Source organism: Aythya ferina (genome assembly GCF_964211825.1).
Source record: "Aythya ferina genome assembly, chromosome: 19".
Taxonomy (NCBI): Eukaryota; Metazoa; Chordata; class Aves; order Anseriformes; family Anatidae; genus Aythya; species Aythya ferina.
The window spans coordinates 9,345,808-9,368,614 of NC_140309.1; the positions used below are offsets into that span (position 1 = coordinate 9,345,808).

The window sequence follows — 22,807 nt, forward strand, 5'->3', positions numbered from 1 at the left end:
CTGTGTTTCATATTTGCATAGCAGGGTTGAGTCTGTCCTTGGTGCAGAGCCCACGGAGCCAGTGTTTTTATATGGCGGATAAAACACTTCAGTCTGCAGCCCAGCCCTCCTACTAACATGGGCAAGCCGTAGGCTGCAGAATTACCTTATTTTTTTACACGGCACTGTGACAATCTAGGAGCCTCCTTATGCTTTTACAGCGTTACGTGTGAGAAAGGCATTAAAAAGCATCTCGGTGGCCACTACCAGAAAAGCCACGACCGGCGGGGACCGAGTCCGTGCTCCGAGGGGTCTCGAACCCGCGGCTCCCCGAGCCCCCGCCGGCCGCCGGGGGGCAGCAGCGCCGCGCCCGGCTCCCCCCGGTCCCGCCCCGGCGGCGCCGCCGCTTCCGGCGCACGCGGGCGGCAGCGCGCACATGGCGGTGAGGGGGGCACCGGAGGGGGACGGGGCGCTCCGGGACCCCTTGGCTGCTGTGGGGGTCCCCCGTAGGGCCCCGTCCCTCGGTGGGGTGCTCGCTAAGGGGGGCCGCTGCCGGCCCGGCGCGGGGGGTCTGGGCCCCGTCGTGCCCCCGGGTTGTGCTGCCGGGGTCCCGGCGCTGAGCCCGCTGTCCCGCAGGGCGCGGCGCCTCCCGAGGACGTGGAGCGGCTCCTGATCCAGTTCCGCGATGAATCCGGGGAGCCCCTGGGGTCCCCCTTCGACGTCCCGCTCCGCATCACGCCGGGAGAGCTGCAGCTGGTGTGCAACGCGCTGCTGCAGGAGGTGAGGCCGGGGGGCACCGCGCGTCCCGGCACCCGGGCTGCCCCGCGCTATCGCTCCTGCCCCTTCTCTTGCAGGACGAACCCGTGCCCTTGGCCTTCTTCTTCCGCGATGCCGAGATCGTGGTGTCGCTGGAGAAGACCTTGGCGGGGCAGGCGGTGGAGACAGAGAAGGTGCTGGACATCGTCTACCAGCCGCAGGCGGTGTTCAGGGTGCGGGCGGTGACCCGCTGCACCAGCTCCCTGGAGGGGCACACCGAGGCCGTCATCTCCGTCGCCTTCAGCCCCACGGGAAAGTACGAGGGGCTGGGTGCAGGCGGGGGGCTCGGGGCAAGGCAGGGTCACCGTGCTGAGCCTGGCTCTTTCTCCTGTCGCAGGTACCTGGCGAGTGGCTCTGGAGACACCACGGTCCGCTTCTGGGACCTCAGCACGGAGACGCCGCAGTTCACAGCCAAAGGTGGGTGTGGGGTGCGCCAGGGGGGTCAGCTCCTGAAGGCCCGCAGGGATCCTTCCCCCTGTCCAGGGGGACATGGAGCAGCCCTTGGGTGCTGTGCCAGCTACATGGCACCTTCCCTTGGAGGGGAGTTGCTCTGTTCCACTACTGAAGTGAAGAAAGGATGAGGAACATGCAGGATTCTCTGTCTCTTGTCCTGGGGGTGCTGCATGCTGGGGCCAGGCCGGTGCAGCTCTCCGCTCACTCTTGCTCATGCTTTCTCTGCCAGGTCACCGGCACTGGGTGCTCAGCATCGCCTGGTCTCCTGACGGCAAGAAGCTGGCCTCGGGCTGCAAGAACAGCCAGGTGGGTGCTGGCTCCGTGGTCCTGTGGCGCCCCAGCAGCTGGGCTGGGGGGAATCGGGGAGTACAGAGTGGCCTTGCCCAGGAGAGCCTGCGCAGCTCTGGTCTGAAGCAAAACGCAACCTGCAAAGTGGGTGCCAGGGGCTTTAGGGGCGAAGGCTTGTTTTCTTTGGCAGCTTGGGCAAGGCAAGTGTGCAGTCGTTCAGAGCAGGATTTCCTGTGCCCTGGAGGAGCTCTGCGTGCGGATGCTTCATAGCGGCTGCGAGTAGTGGCTCCGAGCTGGCCTGTGCCTCAGCTGTGCCAGGCAGGGCTTTGTTTCTGTTGCAGCAGTCTCGCCGCCGAGCCCTGCTGTCTCGTGGCAAATGCTTTTGCCTCTGTACAGGAAAGAGTCCAGGATTTGGACATGGCCCTTGGCAGACGGCTCCATCACGAGGGAGGTGTCTGGAGCAAGCAGGGTGTTGCGCGGCCAAGCCAGGGTTGCTGTTTGCATGACCCAGACATGCAGTGGCAGCCTGTTTCGCTGCTCCCGCTGAGACACAGACAAATTCCCTCTTACAGGAATGCAAAGGGGGCCCTTCCCCAGCTGTGGAGCCTAAGCAGCTTCCAGAAACGCCTGGGGAAGCAGGGGCACTTGGGTGCAATTACAAGCGAGTCAGTTACTTGCTGGGCTGCAGCGGGACCTTCGCTTGCTCTGACCTTCGGACGGTCTGGGAGCACAGAGAGCGGCTGCAGAGCTGCCAAGCGGCGCTGTCCCGGGCTCACTGTCTGTGCAGCTGCTCTGGAAGGCCACTGTGACACGAGCCCAAGGAAACAGGCAGGTTCTGGCTTCAGTTTAACCCAGGGAGCTGCTTGTTCTCTGTTTTTCCCAGGTTCTTAAGTAGCAGATGACTAATGCCTTGGCTCTTTGGATGAGCATTTATATAGAGAGGGAAAAAACAACAGAAAACTAGCATGTGTCCCGCCCACAGAATCCGATAATAAGTAGCATTTAGCACTCTCTGGCTTTCATCATGCTCTGTAAACATTCACCAACTCTCTGGCGCAGAGTGTCAAAGGCTCAGGCTGGCTTTCTGGAGACCTGGATTGCTTTTGGGTTGAGGCAGATATTTTTGTAACAGCAGCATCTAAAGCAGAGAGGAGGGCGATCAGGTCTCATGCGCTGAGACATCAGCTGATTGCTGCTGGGATCTGCAAAGGCATCCAGTCCTGCTCTCCTCCTGTTCTGCTCTGTGTGCCAACGTAAATCGCAGCCCCACAAGACTGGGGACACCTATCCTTTCTAAATGAAGCCTCGACGTTCCTGGGATTCACGTGATGTGTGGCCTGACACGACCCTCTTGCTTTCTCTCGGGCAGATATTTCTGTGGGATCCAGCCACCGGCAATCAGATCGGCCGGGTTCTCGCCGGCCACTCCAAATGGATCACGTGCCTGTGCTGGGAGCCGCTCCACATGTAAGTGAGGGGCCAGCCCAGCCCTTCTGCCCCGTTACTTTTAAGGAAAAGACCGGCTTGACCTGAAGGGCATTCCTCCTGTTTGCCTTTCTCCTGTTATGGTGCACAGAGGGAGCGTGTGCAGCAGAACGTCCTGTGAGGTGGGGCAGGAAAAAGGCATCCAGCTCAGGAGTCACAGCCGCTGCTCGCAGTCCCTGTGAGGGTGCTGGGGAAGCTGCTGCTGGGCTGTGCCTCTGCTCCCCTCACCCCGTATAAACGAGGTACCTGCCAATGGAAAGGGCTTGATGTTTTCAGTGCTGGACAGGCTACTCAGCGTGCTGAGATGGGAGCAGGAAAGCCTGCGAGCGTGGAGTCTGAGCTCAGCCTGTGCAGAGCACTCCTGTTCTGCCCTCCTGCATCCTGATTGCCTCTGTTTGTTTATCTTGAGGGCTGATTAACTCTGCAATCTCCTTATCCCTTGGATCGGCTAAACCTCTGTCTGGGAGAGGTGGGTGAGGGGGGACAGTTATAGCCAATAATCCAAGCCATTATAGAAATAAAGAAGGAAAAAAAGGGTCCCTTCGGAGCAGAGCCCTGCAAATTGAATTTGCTGGTAGGAAACTCCAGCAAACAATTAATTGGATTTGCAAAAACTGATTATAAAGGAGGATCAGGAAATGGAGAGCTGGGAGACAACCCTGCCAGAGCTCGACTTCCCTGTCTCCAGCCAGCTGCACAAGAGGAAGGGCTGTGTTCTTCCTCACCCCAGCACTGCCCTCATGCCATCGATGTGGCCAGTGGTGCTGTCAGTTGTTAGTAAATCTCCTGACTGCTTGGCTTAGCGTTGTGCTGCTCGGTTTTGCTTTTTCTTTGAGGATGGTTTGCTGTCAACAGACAGCTAAAGGGAGACAAAAGGGAAACTCCTGAGAGCAGCGATGCAGCAGGAGGCAGCGAGCATCCTTTTCAGCCCAAGAGTTGGTTTGAAGGGATGCATCTGTCTGCTGGTCCCCTGCCTGTGGGATCTGGTTCTCTGTAGTTGCCTCTGCCTGGCCTCTCTCTGTTGTTAAGCCAAAAGAGAACGTTGTATTTTAGAAACTTTTGGGCTCTTAAATCCTCTGAGGCTGACAGAGTAAGATCTTAGCTGTGCCTGCAGTACATGTGGATTTGACGGTCTTCTTTCCCAGAAACCCGGAGTGCCGCTACCTGGCAAGTGCCTCCAAGGATGGCAGCGTCCGCATCTGGGACACGTTGATGGGCAGGTGTGACAAAATCCTGACGGGCCACACGCAGTCCGTGACGTGTGTGAAGTGGGGTGGCGATGGCTTGCTCTACTCCTCCTCCCAGGACAGAACCATCAAAGTCTGGAGGAGCCAGGATGTAAGTGGGGCAGGCAGCCCTGTGGCCTGCTGACCAAGGGGGCTGCACGTGGCATTGGAGCTTTGTCCACTCTGCCTGGCGTGGATTGAACCTGGTCTGGTTCTGTGCTGCCCATCCCTCTCTTAAGCGTGTATTTTTGTTTCCAGGGCGTCCTCTGCCGCACCTTGCAGGGCCACGCTCACTGGGTGAACACCATGGCCCTTAGCACCGACTACGTTCTCCGCACTGGCGCCTTCGAACCTGCTGAAGCCACCATCAACCCGCAGGCTGTGAGCGGCTCCTGTAAGTGCAGCGCTGCGTTGTAGGGTGGAGGAGGCAGCAAGACCTCTTAATGCTGCCAGGAGCTGAAGCAGTCTTCAGAGCTGGGAGCAGACTCTGTGCCGGTGTCGGTCATGCTTACAGCTGTGATACTTCTTGTCTGGGGCATGAGACTGCCTTGAGTTCAGAGGCTTCAGCTCCCAGTGTGGTTCCTGGCAAAGAGGAAGAGGCTGAACAGTCACAAATGTGTTTGCTTGGCCCACAAGAGTCAGGACTGGAATTGGCATCATAGGATTATAATGTTGCTTTTCTCCCCACAGTTGCAAGTCTTTCTTCTTAGCCCTTTCCCTTTCTCTTCTAGTGGCAGAACTGAAGGAAAAGGCACGGCAGAGGTATGAAAAAGTCAGGGTAAGTCCCATTGCAAAGTTTGCCCTTGCCATGGTTTGTAACATTAGTACTGGTGGAAGCAGTAAACGCACACAGTTGGCTGTTGGGTGTGTTTCCAGGCTGCTCACACCTAGCTCTGATGAGAATTGGGTTCTGTCATCCCTTTCTCAGGGGTCAGGACCAGAAAGGCTCGTCTCGGGGTCAGATGATTTCACGCTGTTTCTTTGGAAGCCAGCAGAAGACAAGAAGCCACTGGAGAGAATGACAGGCCACCAGGCACTGATTAACCAAGTCCTGTTCTCGCCAGACACACGGATAATAGCTAGTGCTTCCTTTGACAAGTCGATAAAGCTCTGGGATGGCCGGACGGGAAAGTGAGTTTTTTCTGTCCTCTTGTGGAGGTGGTGTTTGTGTTGGGTCTGCGTGTGATGTGCAGGTTACGCAGAGATGGGCAGTGCCCCAGTGCCACCATCAGCAGCTGCCTGCTGTCTTCAGCATCTCTGTAGCCTTAACTCACTCAAAGAAGTTCTGCTCCTGTTTCTTTGCCCTTGGGAAGTCCCCTTGTTGGGCTCCTCACGTGTTGTAAGGTCTGTGCTTAGTCGAGTGCGTGGGATTCTGCTGTTACCCAGCCGCAGTGCTGCCTGGCACCCGTGTGGCACACGCTGTCTGCTGCAGGGCTGTTTCTCTGGGGCAGGCACAGCTGCGGTGGGGTGGGATGTTCCACTCGGCTGCTCTCCTGAAGATGTGTGCATTGCACGTTGCAGACTGACCCAGTTTAAACAGTGCCCATGCCAGGGAACAGCTTGTTCTGGATGATGCAAATTCTTGTAGTTACAAGTGGTGCTGTTGGTGTTTGGATGTCCCCGTAATCTAGCTTTTAACCTTCTAGAGTGTTGGTGAGCTCCGTGGGGCAGCAGTCCTCCCCTTGTTCTCCTTCGTACTGATGAGCTCTGACTTCATGTCAGTAGTTTTAATGGTTTTTCTACATCCAGGCATGTTTCTGCTCAGCTAGAGAGGAAGGAGTTACCTTTACAGTGATGCTGCAGAGTTGCCTGCTGGGTAAGGGTTTCTTGGAGGAGTTGAGATGAAGGGCCTGTCCTCAAGAAGGCTCTGAGCCTGTCTGGGAGGAGTTCTAGACAGACTGAATTGACTTTATACAATTGACTGCCCTACATGTGCCGAGTGTGAGATGGGTGTTCTGGGCTCCAAAGCACTTGCTTGCAACCAGCGTAGAAGCATGAAGACAAGGCAAAGGCAGGTTTGAAACAAATCTGTTTCAATTTTTGGTCATGTCTCCTCTGCCCCAGGTACCTGACAGCACTGAGGGGACATGTCGCGGCCGTGTATCAGATCGCCTGGTCAGCCGACAGCCGCTTGCTGGTGAGTGGGAGCAGTGACAGCACGCTGAAGGTTTGGGATGCTGAGACAAAGAAACTGGCCATTGATCTTCCCGGCCATGCGGACGAGGTGAGTGGTCAAGCCAAGGTGCTTGAGAAGGGTAGGAATGCTGACTCCGCCAGGGACAGCAGAATTAACTGGGACTTTCCTTGTGCTAGGTGTTTGCAACAGACTGGAGCCCAGATGGACAAAGGGTAGCAAGCGGAGGGAAGGATAAGTGTCTGCGGATGTAAGTAACCTGTGGTCCGTCCATTGAGGAAGTCACAGCCACTCCACATCTGCAGTTCCGTTGCAGAGACCTGCACAGTTAGGGCGTGCTCTCTCCTTGCTGAGAGTACAGCACAGGCCATGTCCCAGCTCAGACCTGACCTGCCTCAGTGCAGGGACTTCTGCTGTCCCCTGGGAGATGACTAGAAAGCAGAGTCCCTCCAACTGAGCCGTCAGTGGTGAAACTTGACTCAGATGTTTTGGCTCCCGCAGGGGGCTGGAGGGGGGGGAAAGGAGCAGTTGTACCAATCGGTCAGAGCCTTCCTTTCTCACCTTGCTCTGTCTCCCAATTATGCAGACAGACAAATTCCTGTGAGTCGATTGCCATTTGAGCACAGCTGACGAATGAACCAGGTCTCAAGGTCCTTGCAGTGCCGCTCTCGCACTAGGCCATGCAGCAGCACTGGTGCCAGGCCTCAGAGACTCAGCAGCTCTTTCTGTCCACAGATGGCGTAGATAGGAGCAGCGACATGAAGCCACCAGTCCTGTCCTAAGCTGCCCTGCCCGTTGGCTCGATCCGCCTGGGAGATTGGCAAGGTGATGGACAGCAGGGGCTGACCTGAGCACGTCTCCTTGTTCCTGTTACCTGCTGTCTCTCATGGACTCTTTCCTTATATTTATTTAAGGAAATTTTAATTCTGGTTCTTATTAAGAGCTGTGCTTTGCGGGATGATTTCCTCTGAACATTACAGGAGGGATATCTCATCTGTCTCCATCTCAGCCTGCTTTTTATTGAAATTTCAGCCTTACAGTGTTCTGCCCCTTTGGAAGGTAAAAGCAAAGAGGGAGAGGAAGGGGAAAATACAGCACATCATTACGTTGCAGAATTGTGCTCGGCTGCATGCCTGGGACAAAGATCTGCTGAGAATAAAGTCTTGGGGGTTCCTCGTTATTCCAGTAAGGTTTTGGCTTTCCACTCAGCCTACATGCCCATGAGCTGTGCCAGCCATTAGCTGTCAGTGATCCTCCTCGTCGACAACAGCAAACTATTTGCTCATCCATTTAGGCCTGGGTGCAACAGGCGTGGACTGCAAACTACTGCTAGAGCTGTGCTGAGTTTTCAGGTCTCAGTGTCTCTTTGAAATGAGAAAATGAGGCATCTGTGCCTCTGAACAAGGTGCTCGTTTCCCATCCACTTCTAGGGAGGAAATAAGGAAGGGATGGAGAGGGGGAAGGATGGAGCCAGAGGCATTCTGGTTGTTGAATGGCCCTTGCCCTGGATACGTGCTGACAGCAGGGCTGGGGCTGTCACAGTAAATGGCAAAACTTCTATTGCACAGAGTTGGCTCCTTCTGGAATTTCTCAAGTGGGTTTATGTGCCCAGTGGGTGAGAGGGATTCACTGTCAGTTTTATGTATTTGTAAGCTTGCTTACAAGCCTTTTTATAAGTCACTTTGGGCTTCCAGCAATCGTGAGGCAAATAGATCTGGATTTAAGTTTTTATTTCCACGATGGTTATAAAACAGTGAAAATCAGGGGGTGATTAATAAGGAGTAGAGAATATATTGTCAGATTTTAATTGCAGCAAATTAGCTGCAATTTCAAAATGAAGACCAAGACATTCTGCATAGCCCTCATACTGTGGTTGTTCCTCAGTGATTACTGCCACTCAGAACAGAGTTCCCAGCTGCAGAAGATGCATTTTAGGCTTTTATTCCTGCTGGCAGGATTGCTTTGGAGAATTAAGAGGGGATGGTGCAGTCATGACTGTTTGCTTGTCTGCAAGTGTTCGGATGAGCAAAGCACTGGAACAAAGTGTTACATCTGTAGTACAACTGAGAACACAAACTGGTTCCTTTTGTTGTTAGTGTCTTTCTCAGCCAGGCAAATCAGCGGTCTCTATCTTCATGGGATCTTTTGAGAAGGACTCAATATCCTGTACCTGCTTTCTCATTCATATGCTTCCTCTAGCTGGTTCTTGCTGGCACTGAAGGCCATGTTGCATCCATCTGCATAAACAAAGCCTTTCGTAATTTGCTAAGGTAAACGTTAGGGCAGAGGATGATTTAAAACTGTAGCTGATAATTCTGTCCTCTCCAGACTGCCATGCCCTTGGGAAGGAGAGGAGAGTGCATGCAGCTGGCAGAGCTCCGGTCACAGCTGAAAAATCTTTGTTGTGCAGTTTTTTAGGGGAAACAACCTATCTTCTGGAGTTCAGCTCTGTCTTTGTCCTGTGGTTTGACTTGCTGCAGCTCCTGGTAGCGTGTGACTCTTTCTGTGGGCTGCACAGGGTCGCTGTGCCCCACTGATCTGCAACGCATTTTGTGTTGGAAGTGGTGATTTTTCCAAAATGGGAGAAGTGATCCTGCAGGTACTGGCTTGGCTGTGTTTGTGTACCTAAATACCAATTCTTTGTCCACTGATTTCCAACGCAAAGCCACTGCTGTGCCTTCTGGCCATGCTCCTGACCTAGGTTAGCTCCTGCCATACCTTCAGACTCTACTTCTGTAATATTAGGCGCAGAGCAGAGCCTGATTAAAACCCACTTTGTGCTGGGGCACAAACCTTTCCCAAAGCAAAATGAGAGCTCTTGAAGAAAGGGAGGGCCTATAAGTTCATGCCAAAGAAAAAAACAGAAACCACCACCTACCTTAATTGTTCTTTGACCTGCTTGTGAGTCGATTTTGAACCATGCCATGTGATGAGTTCTCACAGAGACCAAATCATATTTTCCTATCCTAAGCAGCTGCTCCCATTTCTATCATTCATACAGGACCAGCCTTCATGCATACTAAGTGCTGGCCCCTTTCCAGCTGTATTCCCAAGCAATCCCATAACACTCCTCCCCATTTTATTTGAAAGTGGCATTTCTCGGGCCACGCTCTACAGTTTACTGACTTGTGTGCTGGGAAACAGCTGCTGCCCTTTGCTTCGGGGGTGGCTCTTTTCTGGCAGGAGACAAAGTAGCACTTGATCACCCTCTCTCTCCTGGCAATGGGAGCTTTAATTAGCTAATTTTTAGAGTTGCGGTTGCAGATCTGGCTTGATGGTGTTATTAGTGGATACAATGTAACTTTTTGTCAAAGGCCAAGCACGAGCTTTGATTGCTTTGTACCTACTCAAGGATCTACCTAGCTACACTTAGCAAAAAGCATGCTTTAACAACTGAAGTTTTTAAACCCAGTGCGATAGGAAACTCAGGATGTACGGCTGCATTTCAATCCAGTTTCACCCAGGTTACTTATTAAGCATACCACACAGGTATGCCTACCAAAAGGACCTTATTTTTCACTGATACCGTAAGACTAATTTTAAGTGTATTCCGCTGATACAGTGCTTCTCCCACAGAGCCATCGGACACTTTCTCCTTTAAAAGCTGTGATAACTCATCTTGTGCCACCATTAATTTTATTACAAATCCCTAATAGGGAGGACAGTGCTGATAAGGACTGGGAAGCATGCCAGTCTGCTGAGAAAGGCTTACCTGTCTTGATTAAATTCCCAAGTATGATGCAGGGAGGGAAGGAGAGAAGAGAACAGTGAGAGCACCTAGGATGAAGTAGGCAGACCAGGATAGAGCTGAGAGGAGTGGGAAAGGTGACAGGTTCCTGTCCCCTGGGGGTAGATTTAGATAAGTGGGGCTTTAGCATCCCTCTGAAAATCGTTCTCAGGGCTGTGTGTTCTGCTTACCCAGGCAGGAAGGCTGGTGAAGTGGTGTTGCAAGTTGTGCTCCTGAGATCCTGGTTCCTTGCAGTCACGCGTTCGTGTTCTGCTTGACTCAGCTGATCTCTTGATTATTTTCCCAGATCAGTAATTTAACTTCCATGTGCATACTTATTGTCTGGAGAGAGATGCAAAAAAGATGTTTTAATGAACAGGAAGAAAATCGGTATCATCTTTATTCTGCATCAGTATTAGAAGAAGCAATCTTCTCTCTGCTTTTCTTTGGGTGAACCTAGGCACCATTCAGGTCGTGTTTCCCTCAGAAATGGCTGCATTTTGGTGGTATGGTGGTAAGGGCTTACCATAAAGGCCATCAGTGCTTTTGATGAAGGTACTATGGAAACTCAGAACAGTGATGTCTGTGTATTGGGGAACTCCTGCCAGATGAAAGCACACTTCTCATGTGCGCTCAGGCAAGCAATGTGGAAGGTGCTAATTCCTTCCCAGATCTGTGCCTCTCGTGATCAAGAGTCCCAGCTCACATCTGAGGGGCTAATTTGGCCAAACCAATGTAGTGCAGGTAGGAGAGAGCTACAAATACCTTTCCAGTAATGTTATTTTCTGTTTTCCTCACCCTGAAGGTTGGTTGTCCTTGCTGAACTGCAGCTGGCTGATAGTTTTTGTAAGTCCTGCCATTGCCCGGGCAATGATAATAAAGAAATAAACTCAGCACACAGTACTCTGCTTTTGAAGAATCATCGTGGCCTCTTAGACCGCGATGCTAGTGCCCGCTGCCCAGCCGTGCCTTTTGAGTGCGCTGGGTAATTTATTGTCCTGCTGCATGACTTTGTCAGAGCACAAAGCTGCATCCCTCTGAGTGCTGCAGGGCTGCTGCTGCCTGTTAGTGCTAAGTGGTGAATCTTTGTGTGTGTGTTCTGGGTGAGGGAGGAGCAGCACGAGCCCTGCAGGTTATCGTATGTTGCTCTCCCAGCATCTCCAGGAAGGAGGCTCTCTAGAAGAGGCAGGTGAATACAGTCCGCTTCATCTCCAACCTCTTTCAGTAGCAAAAGCAAGGGAAGGTGCTGTTTGTAAATAGGTTTGTTGTAGTCATAACGCTGGAAATATTGACACCTAGAAACTCTCCCAAAGACTTAACAAGGAGCCAGTTCAAACGAATGACCTGCATGCAAATCTCCCAGCCCTTCATCGAGTGCTTTTTCAGATCTCAGCCCCTCAGATCCTGTTCAAATCCCAGTGCTACGCCAGTGTATTTAGTTATTCTGGTCAAATCTCCTTGCCACTCCTTGCTGTTTTGTCCTTGCTGTGCTGAAATAAACCTGCTTGAGGGCTCCAGCCCTATTATGAGGACAAAAGGACATCAGACAGGCTGCTACCAAAGGGAAACGTGTCTCATTTTTGAAGTGTAATGCAGAGCAGGTGGTTTAGAAATTCCTAAAGTGGCTTTCTCAGTTCAAAAGGGATCTTTCTTTTTTTTTAATTTTATTTTTATATTCCCTAAAATGCAGTTTGTGACTTAGACTTTGGGGTGATACACACTGATGCTGAGAGGATTAATACTGAATGTGAGAATCAGTGGATGGCAATAAACAGCCAGTTCTGAGGGAAATTATTTTGTGAGTCAGAATATTTAACACATTGAGACTTGTGGGCTTTTTCCTGGTTTTAAAGGGGCATTGTGAGTACATCCTAGAAAGTGCTTGTGTTACTACCAACACCTTATTTTATGATTAACTTAGAATATTTTTACATCTCATTTATTCCTTCCACAGTGGTGTTCTGAGCTGCTGAAATTAATTGTCCAGCTTCACTTTGTGTTTTTTTTTTTTTTGTCTATTTGTTCATTTGTTACGTTAGTGCCACAAGGGAATTTTGCATAGGTACTCAGAACTTCAGAAAATAAAGGGTGAATTTGATCTTGAGGGATTTTTTAAAGTTCTTAATTCTCTGTGGCACAAAATAGATGTGTCAGGATTCTTCTGGTGCCTCTATGTAATGTTTAGAGCTTAAAACATCCTTCATAAAGCTGTCAGTATTCTCTTATTTATCTCTTGCTAAATATTTCTTATGCAGGTGTGTTATCTTTGGAGCAGTCTTTAACCGTGGAGTTTTTGACATGGCACACCACTCTAGTAGTTCTTGGGTTTGAATTACAGTAAGTGAAGGGAGATAAGTAAAGAATAATTGGAGAGACAACTGTGTAACTGCTAGGTCACTATTTTCATCTAGAGCACTGAAAGCAGACCCCAAGAGAGAAGGAGCAGTGCAGGTGTGTGGGGTCTGAGATCTGGCCTGACAAGATCACAAAGTGCATCTTGTGGTGCCTGTAACTGCCCAAATCCCAAGTAGTGCTGTGTCTGGCAGCTGCCTGCTGCCCCTTCGATGGCACACAGCCAGATGGGTTAATGATTGCTGCTGCCATGTGTAGTGATTAGAGTGCTAACGGGATCCGGGGCAGATGGGGATATTTGGGTGGCCTGAAACGTCTCGTACACGTGAAACCTGGATGCTGAGGTGGCATGATGGAAAATGCAGAGAGAGAGAGAGGAAATGAAAGAGCAATGAGGAAAGGAAAGGAGCATAATTATGTAGATCTGGAGGTGAAGGTCAAAGTCTCCATGTGACTGGTGTGTGGTGTGACGTATGGTGTGATTTTTTTGTTTGGTTTTGTTGGGGGGTGTTGTTTTTTTTGTTTGTATTTGTTGCTGAAAACTGCCCAAGGCTGATCTAGAAGTGCTGGGGGGAAGAGGGTGCAAATTAGAGTGGCCATGCTCTGCATGAGATCAAGCAACATGAGAAGTGTCTTTGGCTTGTGGTGCTTACCTGTATTAGCATTTTGCCTGTGTGCTCCTCAGTTGCTTCTCCATTCCTTTAAGTTTCTTCTGATGTAGAATCTGGCTTACTAAAGGAGCAGGGTCAGGGCTGAGGGTGAGCCATGAGGCGCTGGGTAAGCAGTGTCACCGCCCTGGCAGCAATGCCGGCCAGGATGAGCATAACCTCTGCCTTCCTACCTCTGCTGCTGCCTCACAGTGTGGCTCCTCACCCTGCATCAGTTTGTGGTGTGAGCAGGGTTCCCCTCTCCTGGTGGCCCCTCAGTTTTGTCCCTCATTTCAGGCGGGCCTGAGGTGGCTGAGGAAGCGGCCCAAGTGCTGCGTTAAAAGCGATTTCCAGGCAAGGCAGGGGCTGAAACTCGAATTTTGCCTCAGCCTGGGCTTCCCCAGGTGCCGGGACGAGGACGTGTCCCCTGAGGGGACGAGGGGGGGGTCTGAGCACAGCAGCTTTGGCTCCCCCAGCGCTGGGTGTGGGGGCGCGGGGGTCCCTGAGGCGCCGCCAGAGCCCTGAGGTGACGGCGGCGGGGCCCTGAGGTGACGGCGGCGGGGCCCTGAGGTGACGGCGGCGGAGGGACCGCGCCTCGAGCTCCCGCCGGGTTAAACGGGGTGAGGCACTCTTTGGCCGCCGGCGGAAGAAGCCGAGCGCTGGAGCCTGCGCGATGCGGCCTATAAAAAGCGCGGGGTGGCGCGGAGCTTTGGGCAGTCGGAGCCGGGGCTGGCGGGGTGCGGATCGCGAAGGAAGCGCTTGGCCGAGCGGTGGGAGCCCCGGAAGGCGGCGGCGGTGGCGGCCAGAGAGCCCCTCATCTGCACCCTCCCTGCTCGCTCCTCTCCCTCGGGGGACGAGGAGACGACGCCAGCCCTCCTCGGAGCCGCGGGCCGCGCCTCCCTCCTCTCCCCGCTGGATGCTCCGGGGCTCGCTCCCTGAGAGGGGCCGCGGCGCCGGCAGCCCCCGCTGTGGCGGGGCCATGGGGGCGGGCAGCGGCAGGGCGCCGAGCCCCCTTCCCCGCTGAGCTAAGCCCTCTCGTCCCGGCGCCGATGCCGAGCTGTCCCCTCACGGCCGGCCCCTGAGAGCCTCCCTTCCCCTCCCCATGCCTGACGGAGCCCCTCGCCTCGGAGACGCCCTGCAGCAGCCCCGCCGGCCGGGGGGTCTGCGGCTGCCCCCGCGGGATGAGAGGAGCTGCCCCGGCCGCCGGGGGCAGGCAGGAGAGGGGCAGGCTCCCAGCCCGCCGCCGGCTGCCGTGAGGCGGCTGTAGCTGCCTCGGCTGGAGGAAGAGCCCCTTTTGTTTTCCTACCACCCCTTCCCGGGGCTTCATGCCCCCCTGAGGGATGATGGAGGTGGTGGGGGACTTTGAGTACAGCAAGAAGGACCTGATAGGACACGGAGCCTTTGCTGTGGTCTTCAAAGGTCGCCACCGCAAGGTAAATAAATACCACAGCGGCGGGCTCGGCCCGCAGCCGGTTACACAACCCCCGCCGGGCCGGGCCGGGGTCGCTCGGAGGGGCCGCGGCTCTGAGGAGCCCCTGCCGGGGGTGGGGGGACAGCTGCCGGGGGCCTTCGGGGACTTGTGGGGTTGGGGGAGGGAAAATAAAAGACAAAAAGGCAAAAAAGGTGCGGGGTGGGCTCAGAGGTAGCGGGCCGGGGGCGGTGGGGCCCGGAGGTGGGCCCTGCGGCGGCCTGAGGCGAGCCGCCGTCACCCGGCCTCGCCAAGCGATTTCTTTTTATTTTTTTTTTTTATGATCATGATGATGGTTTAATAAAAACGTCAACAAAACGCCCGGCTAAGCCGTGTTCTCACCTCTCCTCCCTGCTGTTTGGTAGCTTCCTAACATAACGGCGAGCCGGGAGTTGCAGCTGCAGGGGAGCCGAGCCCTTTGTTTGTCAGCAGGGGCACGTTTACCCGGCCGGGGACAGGGGGACCCGGTGCAAAATTGTCTCCTGGGGGCCTGGCAGGAAGATTTCCGAAATTCAGAGGTGTCTAGTTTCCTGCCGTGGCTCGCCGATCACCCCGGATCTTCATAGCTGGGTTTCTTGATGCTGCGAGAGTTTATTCTGGGGCTGGTGCCTGAAGTGCTGTGCTTTCCAGAAAACAAGACTTCACACTGACCCTGTGGGGGAAGAACTTGGAAGGGCACAGCACAGAGATTTTTGAGTTTTTTTTTAAAAAAAAAAAAAAAAAAAAGGCATTAGAAGCTTTGAAGGCCAATGGAGGATGCCAAAGACAATTTATTTTTAGGCAGTGTATAAACATACAATAAATAAACTATATATTTATGTAAAAACCAGATGCTCGTGCAGTTTTCAGCTGTGGAGTGTAAGGAGGCCAAAACTGAGAAATCTAAGAGAGAATAAAAGTGACTTCATCACTGGGACAAGACTGAAGAGCAAATCAGATATGATAATTTTTGTTGTAATATTTTTTTTAATGCTTTTAAATCCATGAAAATGCAGTCTAGCTGCAGCCGGTTTTTAATAGCTGCCTGCACTGTTGTGGAATGAAATAGTTCTTAATGGTGTCATGTGATGTAGTAATCACCGGTGGGTAGAGTAGGGGTGATCTCGCTGCTCTTGTGCTTCACTAGATACTTGTTAGTGCATAAAGTTAAATATGTATATATATATGTGTTAAACTGACGATACTTTTTTGGTTGTTTGCAGAAGACGGATTGGGAAGTAGCCATAAAGAGTATTAACAAAAAGAACTTGTCAAAGTCACAAATCCTACTTGGAAAAGAAATAAAAATCTTAAAGGTATGTTAATTGCAGTGATTTTTAAAGCTGCTTTACTTGAAAAGGAAAAGAGACTTTTGACGCAGTTCATTCTGGGTCATGTGCAGTATCACAGTAATTGTTACTATGCCTTTTGCATCTTTATTAGTTCCAGAAGAAATACAGAACTAAAAAGACAAAAAAAAAAAACTTTTTTAGTTCTGGAAATGCTCTCAGAACAGGTTAAGGGCATGTTTTTGTTGTTACAAGTGAAAAACTGTTGTAGAACCAGTATGTGCTTTTATTGCACATACAGAAAGCTTTGTCCTTCAGGATGCTTAGTGTTGCACCACCTTTCCCAAGCTGTACAGTCACAGCCGAGGGTAAAACACAAGTCCTTGATCCTTCTTCTATTTTTCTTTTTTCTCTCTCCTCAAAAATGCCTTGAAAAGTTAAATTGGCATGCTGAATATGATTCTTGGGGCAGACTTTCCACTTCTGAGATAATTCACTTCAAAAATGTAGCATGGCTTTAATGAAGGAAATTGAGCATCATTTAGTTCTTCAGTGCTGTTTTACAGAAATGTCTGCTTGGATAGTGTCTTACCATTCTCCAGTCTCTGAACTTCACTGCATCTCATCTAATGTAGCTTTGCAATAATAAACAGTGCTGCTGTTAAGTTCAGTGCTGTTTCCAACTTTCTTGAGATATTTTATATGCGAGTATATACTATTCTAGTTTGTATATTGCACACTAAAAATTGCAGCCTTGTGTCTATTAGTGTGTTGCAAGTGCTTAGCAAAGTGTTGCTTTTGTTTTGAACAGTTACAAATAATTGCATGAGTTGTCATGCAAGTTGTAGTTGATGTTATTTGGCTTGTTTTCCACTTTATTGTAAAATAAGAAGGTTGGCTTGAAAATAGCATAGTTGGTTACTCCCCTAAACAATAAATTGTTTGAGACTATAATTAAATTTAGTCAGTTTTCAGTATTCATTAAAGGATCATGTGTTGTAACATTTTCTATAACAAGATATAGAAAATAAATCTTGAACCAGATCTTTTTGACCTCTGAAGATACTGTCTAATTTTCTATCAGTTTAAATACAGTCTAAATAGCTGGGGTTTCCTCCAAATTCCATTGAATGGTCTAAAAAATATACTACCTTTCTTTGTGAAACTTGGTTATCTTTGATTATCACCTGGTATATTAAATTTAAAATAATAACAGGCTATTTCTATAATATAAATATTTTGTTTTACAGGAACTTCAGCATGAGAACATTGTAGCTCTGTATGATGTCCAGGTAAAAATATACCTTGATGCCTTTTTCTTTAAATTTTATTTATTAAAATCTAATGTGTTTAAATATCAAGTAGATTTTTAAGTAGCCGTATATTTTCTTGCCATAATCAATGTGGTATTTAGAAAAAGAAATCTATTTCCCTAGCAGTGGCAGGGGGGTTCTCTCATATTCAACACACTACACACTTATTTTATACTGTCTCTTTTTGGGGTAGAAAGGGGCATGGAATTTGGTTTACTTCCAGGCACAGGAGCACATGGAAGCCTGATAATCTCTGCAGAGACTGTGTAGTCTGGTCCTGTCTCCAGAGAGAAGCATCAGCTGGCTGGGCTGGGAGCTGTATCAGTGGCAGTAACTATTCTCCTGAATTAGCATTGTTTCTTTGGCCATTGTTTCTTTTCCAATTAAATTTTCCAATTTAATTGGAAAGTGGATGTTTGCGGTTAATGACTGAATACACCCAAAGGAAAATGCGCTAGTAGGAGTTGATCTGAAAGGATGAAGCAAAGTGACATTGAGAAGTCAACATAACTGAAAATACTGTTGTAGAAAAGGAGCAGGGGTTTTGAGGCGTCTGTGGCAAAGAAATATATTGTATGGCCCTGCGTTACAGTGAGGGAGAACTGAGGGAAGCAGATCATCATCACATATGTATGTTGCTGTTACATACCTGTATTCCAGTTTGGGGGGGATAAGGTATAAAAACCAAACAGACATTTGCATCTTTCTGTTTAGGAGGAATAAGGATTAGATGGTTTCAAGTTGTCTTCCCCTTTTTATTCCCAGGATTCTGCCTGACAAGGTGAAGGCATTTCTTTTCTAGCCTATCCAGGGTAGTGCCTTCTACCTAGCAGGAAGTACATTTTTTGTATTATAAGGGCTGCAAGTGTTAAGTAATGCTAAATGTGAGATGATGTAAGGTGTGCAGCCATTTGTTCTACTTGAATACGAAATATACATTTGTCTCATGGCCTCAATTCTAATCTTAAATACAGAATTACATTTATGAATAAAATTATTAAGAGCCACCCTCGGGGCATTGCATAGATAAAGCAGTACAAAATAGACATTTTTTACATTATTCAACATTTTTGTCTTTACATGTTTGCATTCTAAAAGATTTTCAGCTTATGTGTAGATGTGTATTTCATGTAGCTACAGAAATTTGTGTTCAGAAGATATATGCCAGGTAAAGTCAGGTTTTATTGTGTTTTGCCCTGCAGGACATGTATCAGCTTCTGTTGACCTATGATACAAAGCGGTGAATTCAAGTAATAACAGATTATGCTTCAAAACTTCCATTTGGATGAGTACACTCTTTCCTGAGGTCTTTTCTTTCCCTTTTTGGGTCCTGACTTCAGAACTCTGCATTTTGAATGATATTAGCTGCTCTGAAAGGGAAGGTGCGGTCTCTCAAAGAGACCAGGCTTTCCTCAGTAATGCTAAATGGAAATAATCTGTCAGCATCCTGAATTTAGTGTATACACACATCTTAAGAGAAATTGGAGTTGTTGACGGAGGATGTTGGTGTGTGAGTAAGCAGCTGAATTTTGGATTTATCATTTACAGTTGTTTGATGTGAAGATTACTTATTAAGCTTTGCAGCTCCACTTGAAGGTAGTTGACCAGATATAATGTATTTTGATGACTTAACATCATCTTCTAATTCAAAGCTTTGGAGAAGCTCTCATTTCTTATTATTTCTATACAGAACAGCCACAAGGGAAGAAAGGACAGAGCTATATACTTGTTTATTCCTTCACCTAAAAGTAATTTAGAAACACGTTTTTCATGCTTTTATGTTCTACCACAGAAAAGGGTGCCCCTATGAGTGACAGTACTTTGTGATTGGTCAGCCCCATATTCTCCTTTTGAGATGTTGCTGTTTGTCACTGGCCATTGAGCTTCAATAAAAAGAACAGCTACAGCAGAGAGAAGGGAAAAACTGTCTCATACCTTGGATATATTTCAAATGCATTCATGGCAAACATAAGGCTTGGCAGTATAATGCTACTTCTATAGAAGAAATTGCTGTGCAAAATATGGTCCAGAGGATGTGACACTTGCACAAATAAGCTTTCCCCTTTCTGCACAGGGCTCTGTTTGTGAAATATTATACGTCATTAACTTGTATGATTATATTAATTTATAACCCAGCAAGAATGAACACTATGCAAGGCATTCACATGTCTAGTAGGCTGCTACACCTACTAATTTTCTCTAGCATTTCATGTTCTAGCATGTACTGCTCTTTTTGTTTGTCATAGTTGTGTACATGGACATATAGTATAATAGATAAGAATTTAGGAATTTAAACAATATTTAAGTTACAGAAACTTTTTTTTTTTTTTTTTTACTCCATGGTGGAGCCAGTGGGGTCTGTGTCATAGTAGGGAGTTCTCAGTGTGACTGGAAATCTGTTTTATTTTTATAGATCTGTTGGTCTAAAGTTTTTCTTAAATGCTCACATTTCAAGTGCACTCCTAGGCAGACCATTTATCTAAATAATTGAAGAACTGTTTGTTGTACCAACTGTTCAGATAAAAAAAAAAAAAAAAAAAAAAAGCTGGTGTGCATTGCAAGTTGCAATAATAAGTGAAAAAAAGGTGTATTAATTGCAATGAATAATAAATATTTTTTATAGCTCACAATATTAAGTGAAATTATTTGTACTTGATGGCGGTACTTGGAGATTAAAGCTGTATGCCTGTATAGCAATTTGGAATATATATTTTAAGCTTGAGAAAGAAAGGGTAGTTAATATTTTACATATTGCAAAAGGCTTCATTTAGAATTGTTTTCACATGAGGTAATTACACACATTCCTTCTCTTTCATCTCTGCTCATTTATGGTTGCCTTCCTGTTGCATCTGCGACCAGTCGCACAAGTGAGTGCAGTAAAAACACATACACTGTTAAGGCTTTGATTGGATCTAAGGAGAACTTGTGAGCCATCCTAATGATAGGATATGAGCACTTGAAAACCTACAGTGCTGTTGCTTCAATTTCTTATGAACACCATTTTTATATATTCCTTAATACCTATAGGGTCCACTAAGTTAAATTACTGGAAATGACCATTCATCTGCAGACATCCCCAAAAGGACTGGTGCGCCATTAGTGTTGAATATGTATTGGTCAGCATTAAAACCTTTTGTTCTGTTGCCAGCACGATAATTGTCCTCAATTTCCGTAAGGTGGTCACGTGCAGTGCTGGCAGGTTTGGTTTTCAGTTATGCATTTGATGTAAGCAGAGTATGTTTTTTGTGCTAGCTCAGAAGTCCAGGGAGCTGCACAAAACTGAGTTTGGAGAAGAACGGTTTTAAGACTGAAGGCGTTTGTGGAGATGCTTAAATATGAGCTTTCAATCTGTGAGAGGCAAATGTTTTTGATGTAGCAGGGCTTTGGAGAAAAGAATGCAGCTCACCTCTCAAGGTGAAATTACTTTTTTTCATGAAGCAAAAAGCAGAGTGCAATAGATGGATTCCAAAACATAACCTGTTGAGACATTTTTTACTTATCTTCTTGGGCAGGAGGTTGGTATTTTTGAAAAATAAAAACCACCTGAGTCACTGCAATGGTATAGGAATGCAGCTCTTCTCCCATAGTGGTGCTGGGAGATATCATTCATCCTGCAAAAGAAGATCTGAGAGTCTTGGATCACATTAATTGGGGAAATGGAGCCTTGCTTCTCAAAAGCAAAAGGAGTCTAAAATAACCTCTAACTCAGCAGCATGAAGTGCATTGTGGTCCTGGGATAAAATATTACACTGCACTATGAAGGTATCAGTAAGTTATTTGGAATGTGCTATACTTAGGCCATGAGTTTACAGTTTTCTGCAGTTCATGATCCCAAGTGTGTGCTGACTAGAACTAATCTCACACAGTGCCAGACAGTGCCTGTTTTAGCAAATAATTTAATTCAAAACCTCTTTAGAATGTCAGCCATCAGGATGAAAGCCTGTAATGTATCTCGGAGATAGCGCTTTAGAAGAATGAATTAGTCTTCGCTGTATGGAGTCTGAAGTTTGCTATTTGAGCAGTAGTTTAGAGAGAACGAATTTCTAGTTTGTTACTGGAGAAAGAGTATCTGTATATAAATTGTTTCTTAGCTCGTTGACGCAGAGCAGGCAAAATAACTGCAGCTGCTTCTCCTGTCCTTGAAAGCAGCAAAAGCTAGTGGGAGCAAAGCCAGTGATCCCTTGGTACCTATCCCTCAGCCTTTCCCATACAAGTACCCGTCAGTTCCTACTAGGGATGCTGGTGGACAGAATGGTGTTTATCTATGGTTGCTGTTTTACCAAAGGGATTAAGTGCTCCTGTCTGGGTTACCCAAGGACTCCAGCTGGTCTGGTCGTCTTGCATGTTTCCTGAGGCGGTAGCTTCAGGCGTTCTGGTGTGTGCTCTTGATCTTGGTGTGTCACAGCTTTGATTGCCTCCGTGCTCTCATCACAGCTGTTTTCTGAACCATCATCTTTTAAATTAGGATGTCTCAGTATTTTTTTTGTTTTTTTTTCTTCAGCTCTTTGATTGAGGCCTCTTGATTTGATAGCATCCATCCTTACTGTGCATGGATATGATCATAGGAAAGCATGCTTTCCAGACCATTTTTCTGGGTTTGTATTTCCCCGCCACATGACAGATGTTTTTAAACAAAAAGGAAAATCCCGCCCTTTAGAAAGTGTAAAGGTTCTGAAATACCACCTTGTAGTTGGTGCTAACTGGAAGGCTGGTAGCAATATCAGACTGCAAGGAATGACACTAGGTGTTGAAGGTTAGGGATAGCCAGTTAGTTTGTTTTGACCACGAGAACCAAAGGTTTGGAGTTGCTACATAGTCCTTAACTCCTTTGCTGTGCCTGGATGCTGTAATCTGTATTTCAAAACTGTTTCAGAAGATCTTTAAGTATTTGAGCGTGTTAAGTGCTTGGTGTGCCATGAACAATTTTGCCTTTCCTTTGTGTTGTGCAGTCGCCAACCTCTTTCACTGTCCCCTGTGCATATTACTGAAGTACAGCAATTCACATACCAGCAAATGAGTGGTACTGCTGTTGTGGGACATATCCCATGGCTGATTTTTCTTTTATGTGAATAATTGGCAGCGTGCATGCTATTTGAATCCTACAGGCACGTGTCAACTGACGTTTAGTCTGAGATTTAACATTTAGTCAGAACTAACAAAATGTTCAGGCCTTTGGACATGATAGGAGCTGAACATGTTAGAAGCTGCCGGTGCGGTGCACTTGTAAAGCAAAACGAGAGTGTCTGTAATGCAGGCAGAAATAGCCTTAAAAAGATCTGGACTGGTCCCTTTTCACTAAATCATTAGAACTTTTGCCAAATGTATCTAATGCTCCAAAAAATGGAGTGTATTCCTGGGGGGGGAAAAAAAAGGCACAAATTAACATGTCAGAAAATCAGATAACGGCAATACATAAGCTGTCAGGCTAACTTGCACGCTCTTGGGACTCGGATCATGAACTGCAGCTAAACAGAATCTACAAACTGAGCAAAAGCAGAGTAACTATTTACTTGCCATGGTTTCTCCTTTGGCAGCTCACTAAATACTCACTGCAGACTTTTATCTTTTTCTAAAGGAGGGCTTCCTATCCAAAAAGAAATCTCGGGTATGTTTCTGCCAGTGTGCTAGAGTTCTAAAAACAGCTGTCAGAA

At 48.2% G+C, this 22,807-nt stretch overlaps 2 protein-coding genes and 1 long non-coding RNA gene across 4 annotated transcripts in view; 2 read left to right on the forward strand and 1 right to left on the reverse strand.

The window, feature by feature from the left end:
• The first annotated feature begins 367 nt into the window (after positions 1 to 367).
• NLE1 (notchless homolog 1) lies at positions 368 to 7,561 on the forward strand. Of its 2 annotated transcripts, XM_084493398.1 has the most exons (13): positions 368 to 421; positions 616 to 759; positions 834 to 1,051; positions 1,133 to 1,212; positions 1,478 to 1,554; positions 2,906 to 3,003; positions 4,167 to 4,359; positions 4,506 to 4,641; positions 4,979 to 5,025; positions 5,176 to 5,378; positions 6,312 to 6,471; positions 6,561 to 6,631; positions 7,117 to 7,384. In XM_084493398.1, the coding sequence occupies exons 1-13, from the start codon at positions 416 to 418 to the stop codon at positions 7,127 to 7,129; spliced, it is 1,446 nt and encodes a 481-aa protein (XP_084349524.1). In that variant the 5' UTR covers positions 368 to 415; the 3' UTR covers positions 7,130 to 7,384. The 2 variants fall into 2 exon arrangements, with proteins under 2 accessions (XP_084349524.1, XP_084349525.1); XM_084493399.1 differs by lacking the exons at positions 368 to 421; positions 616 to 759; positions 834 to 1,051; ... (1 more) ...; positions 1,478 to 1,554; positions 2,906 to 3,003 and adding an exon at positions 3,122 to 3,263 and having other exon boundaries at positions 7,117 to 7,561.
• LOC311421473 lies at positions 6,898 to 13,721 on the reverse strand. Its single transcript, XR_014684883.1, has 2 exons — positions 10,300 to 13,721; positions 6,898 to 8,618 (listed from the first exon to the last, which is right to left on the reverse strand). It is a non-coding gene; the product is annotated as an uncharacterized lncRNA (long non-coding RNA).
• Positions 13,722 to 13,875: 154 nt separating this feature from the next.
• ULK2 (unc-51 like autophagy activating kinase 2) overlaps positions 13,876 to 22,807 on the forward strand; it is a 39,604-nt gene continuing 30,672 nt past the window's right edge. The window contains exons 1-3 of the mRNA XM_084493382.1: positions 13,876 to 14,540; positions 15,778 to 15,870; positions 17,094 to 17,135. Of these exons, the coding sequence (XP_084349508.1) occupies positions 14,448 to 14,540; positions 15,778 to 15,870; positions 17,094 to 17,135 (228 nt within the window). The 5' untranslated portion in view covers positions 13,876 to 14,447. The remainder of the gene's footprint in view (positions 14,541 to 15,777; positions 15,871 to 17,093; positions 17,136 to 22,807) is intronic.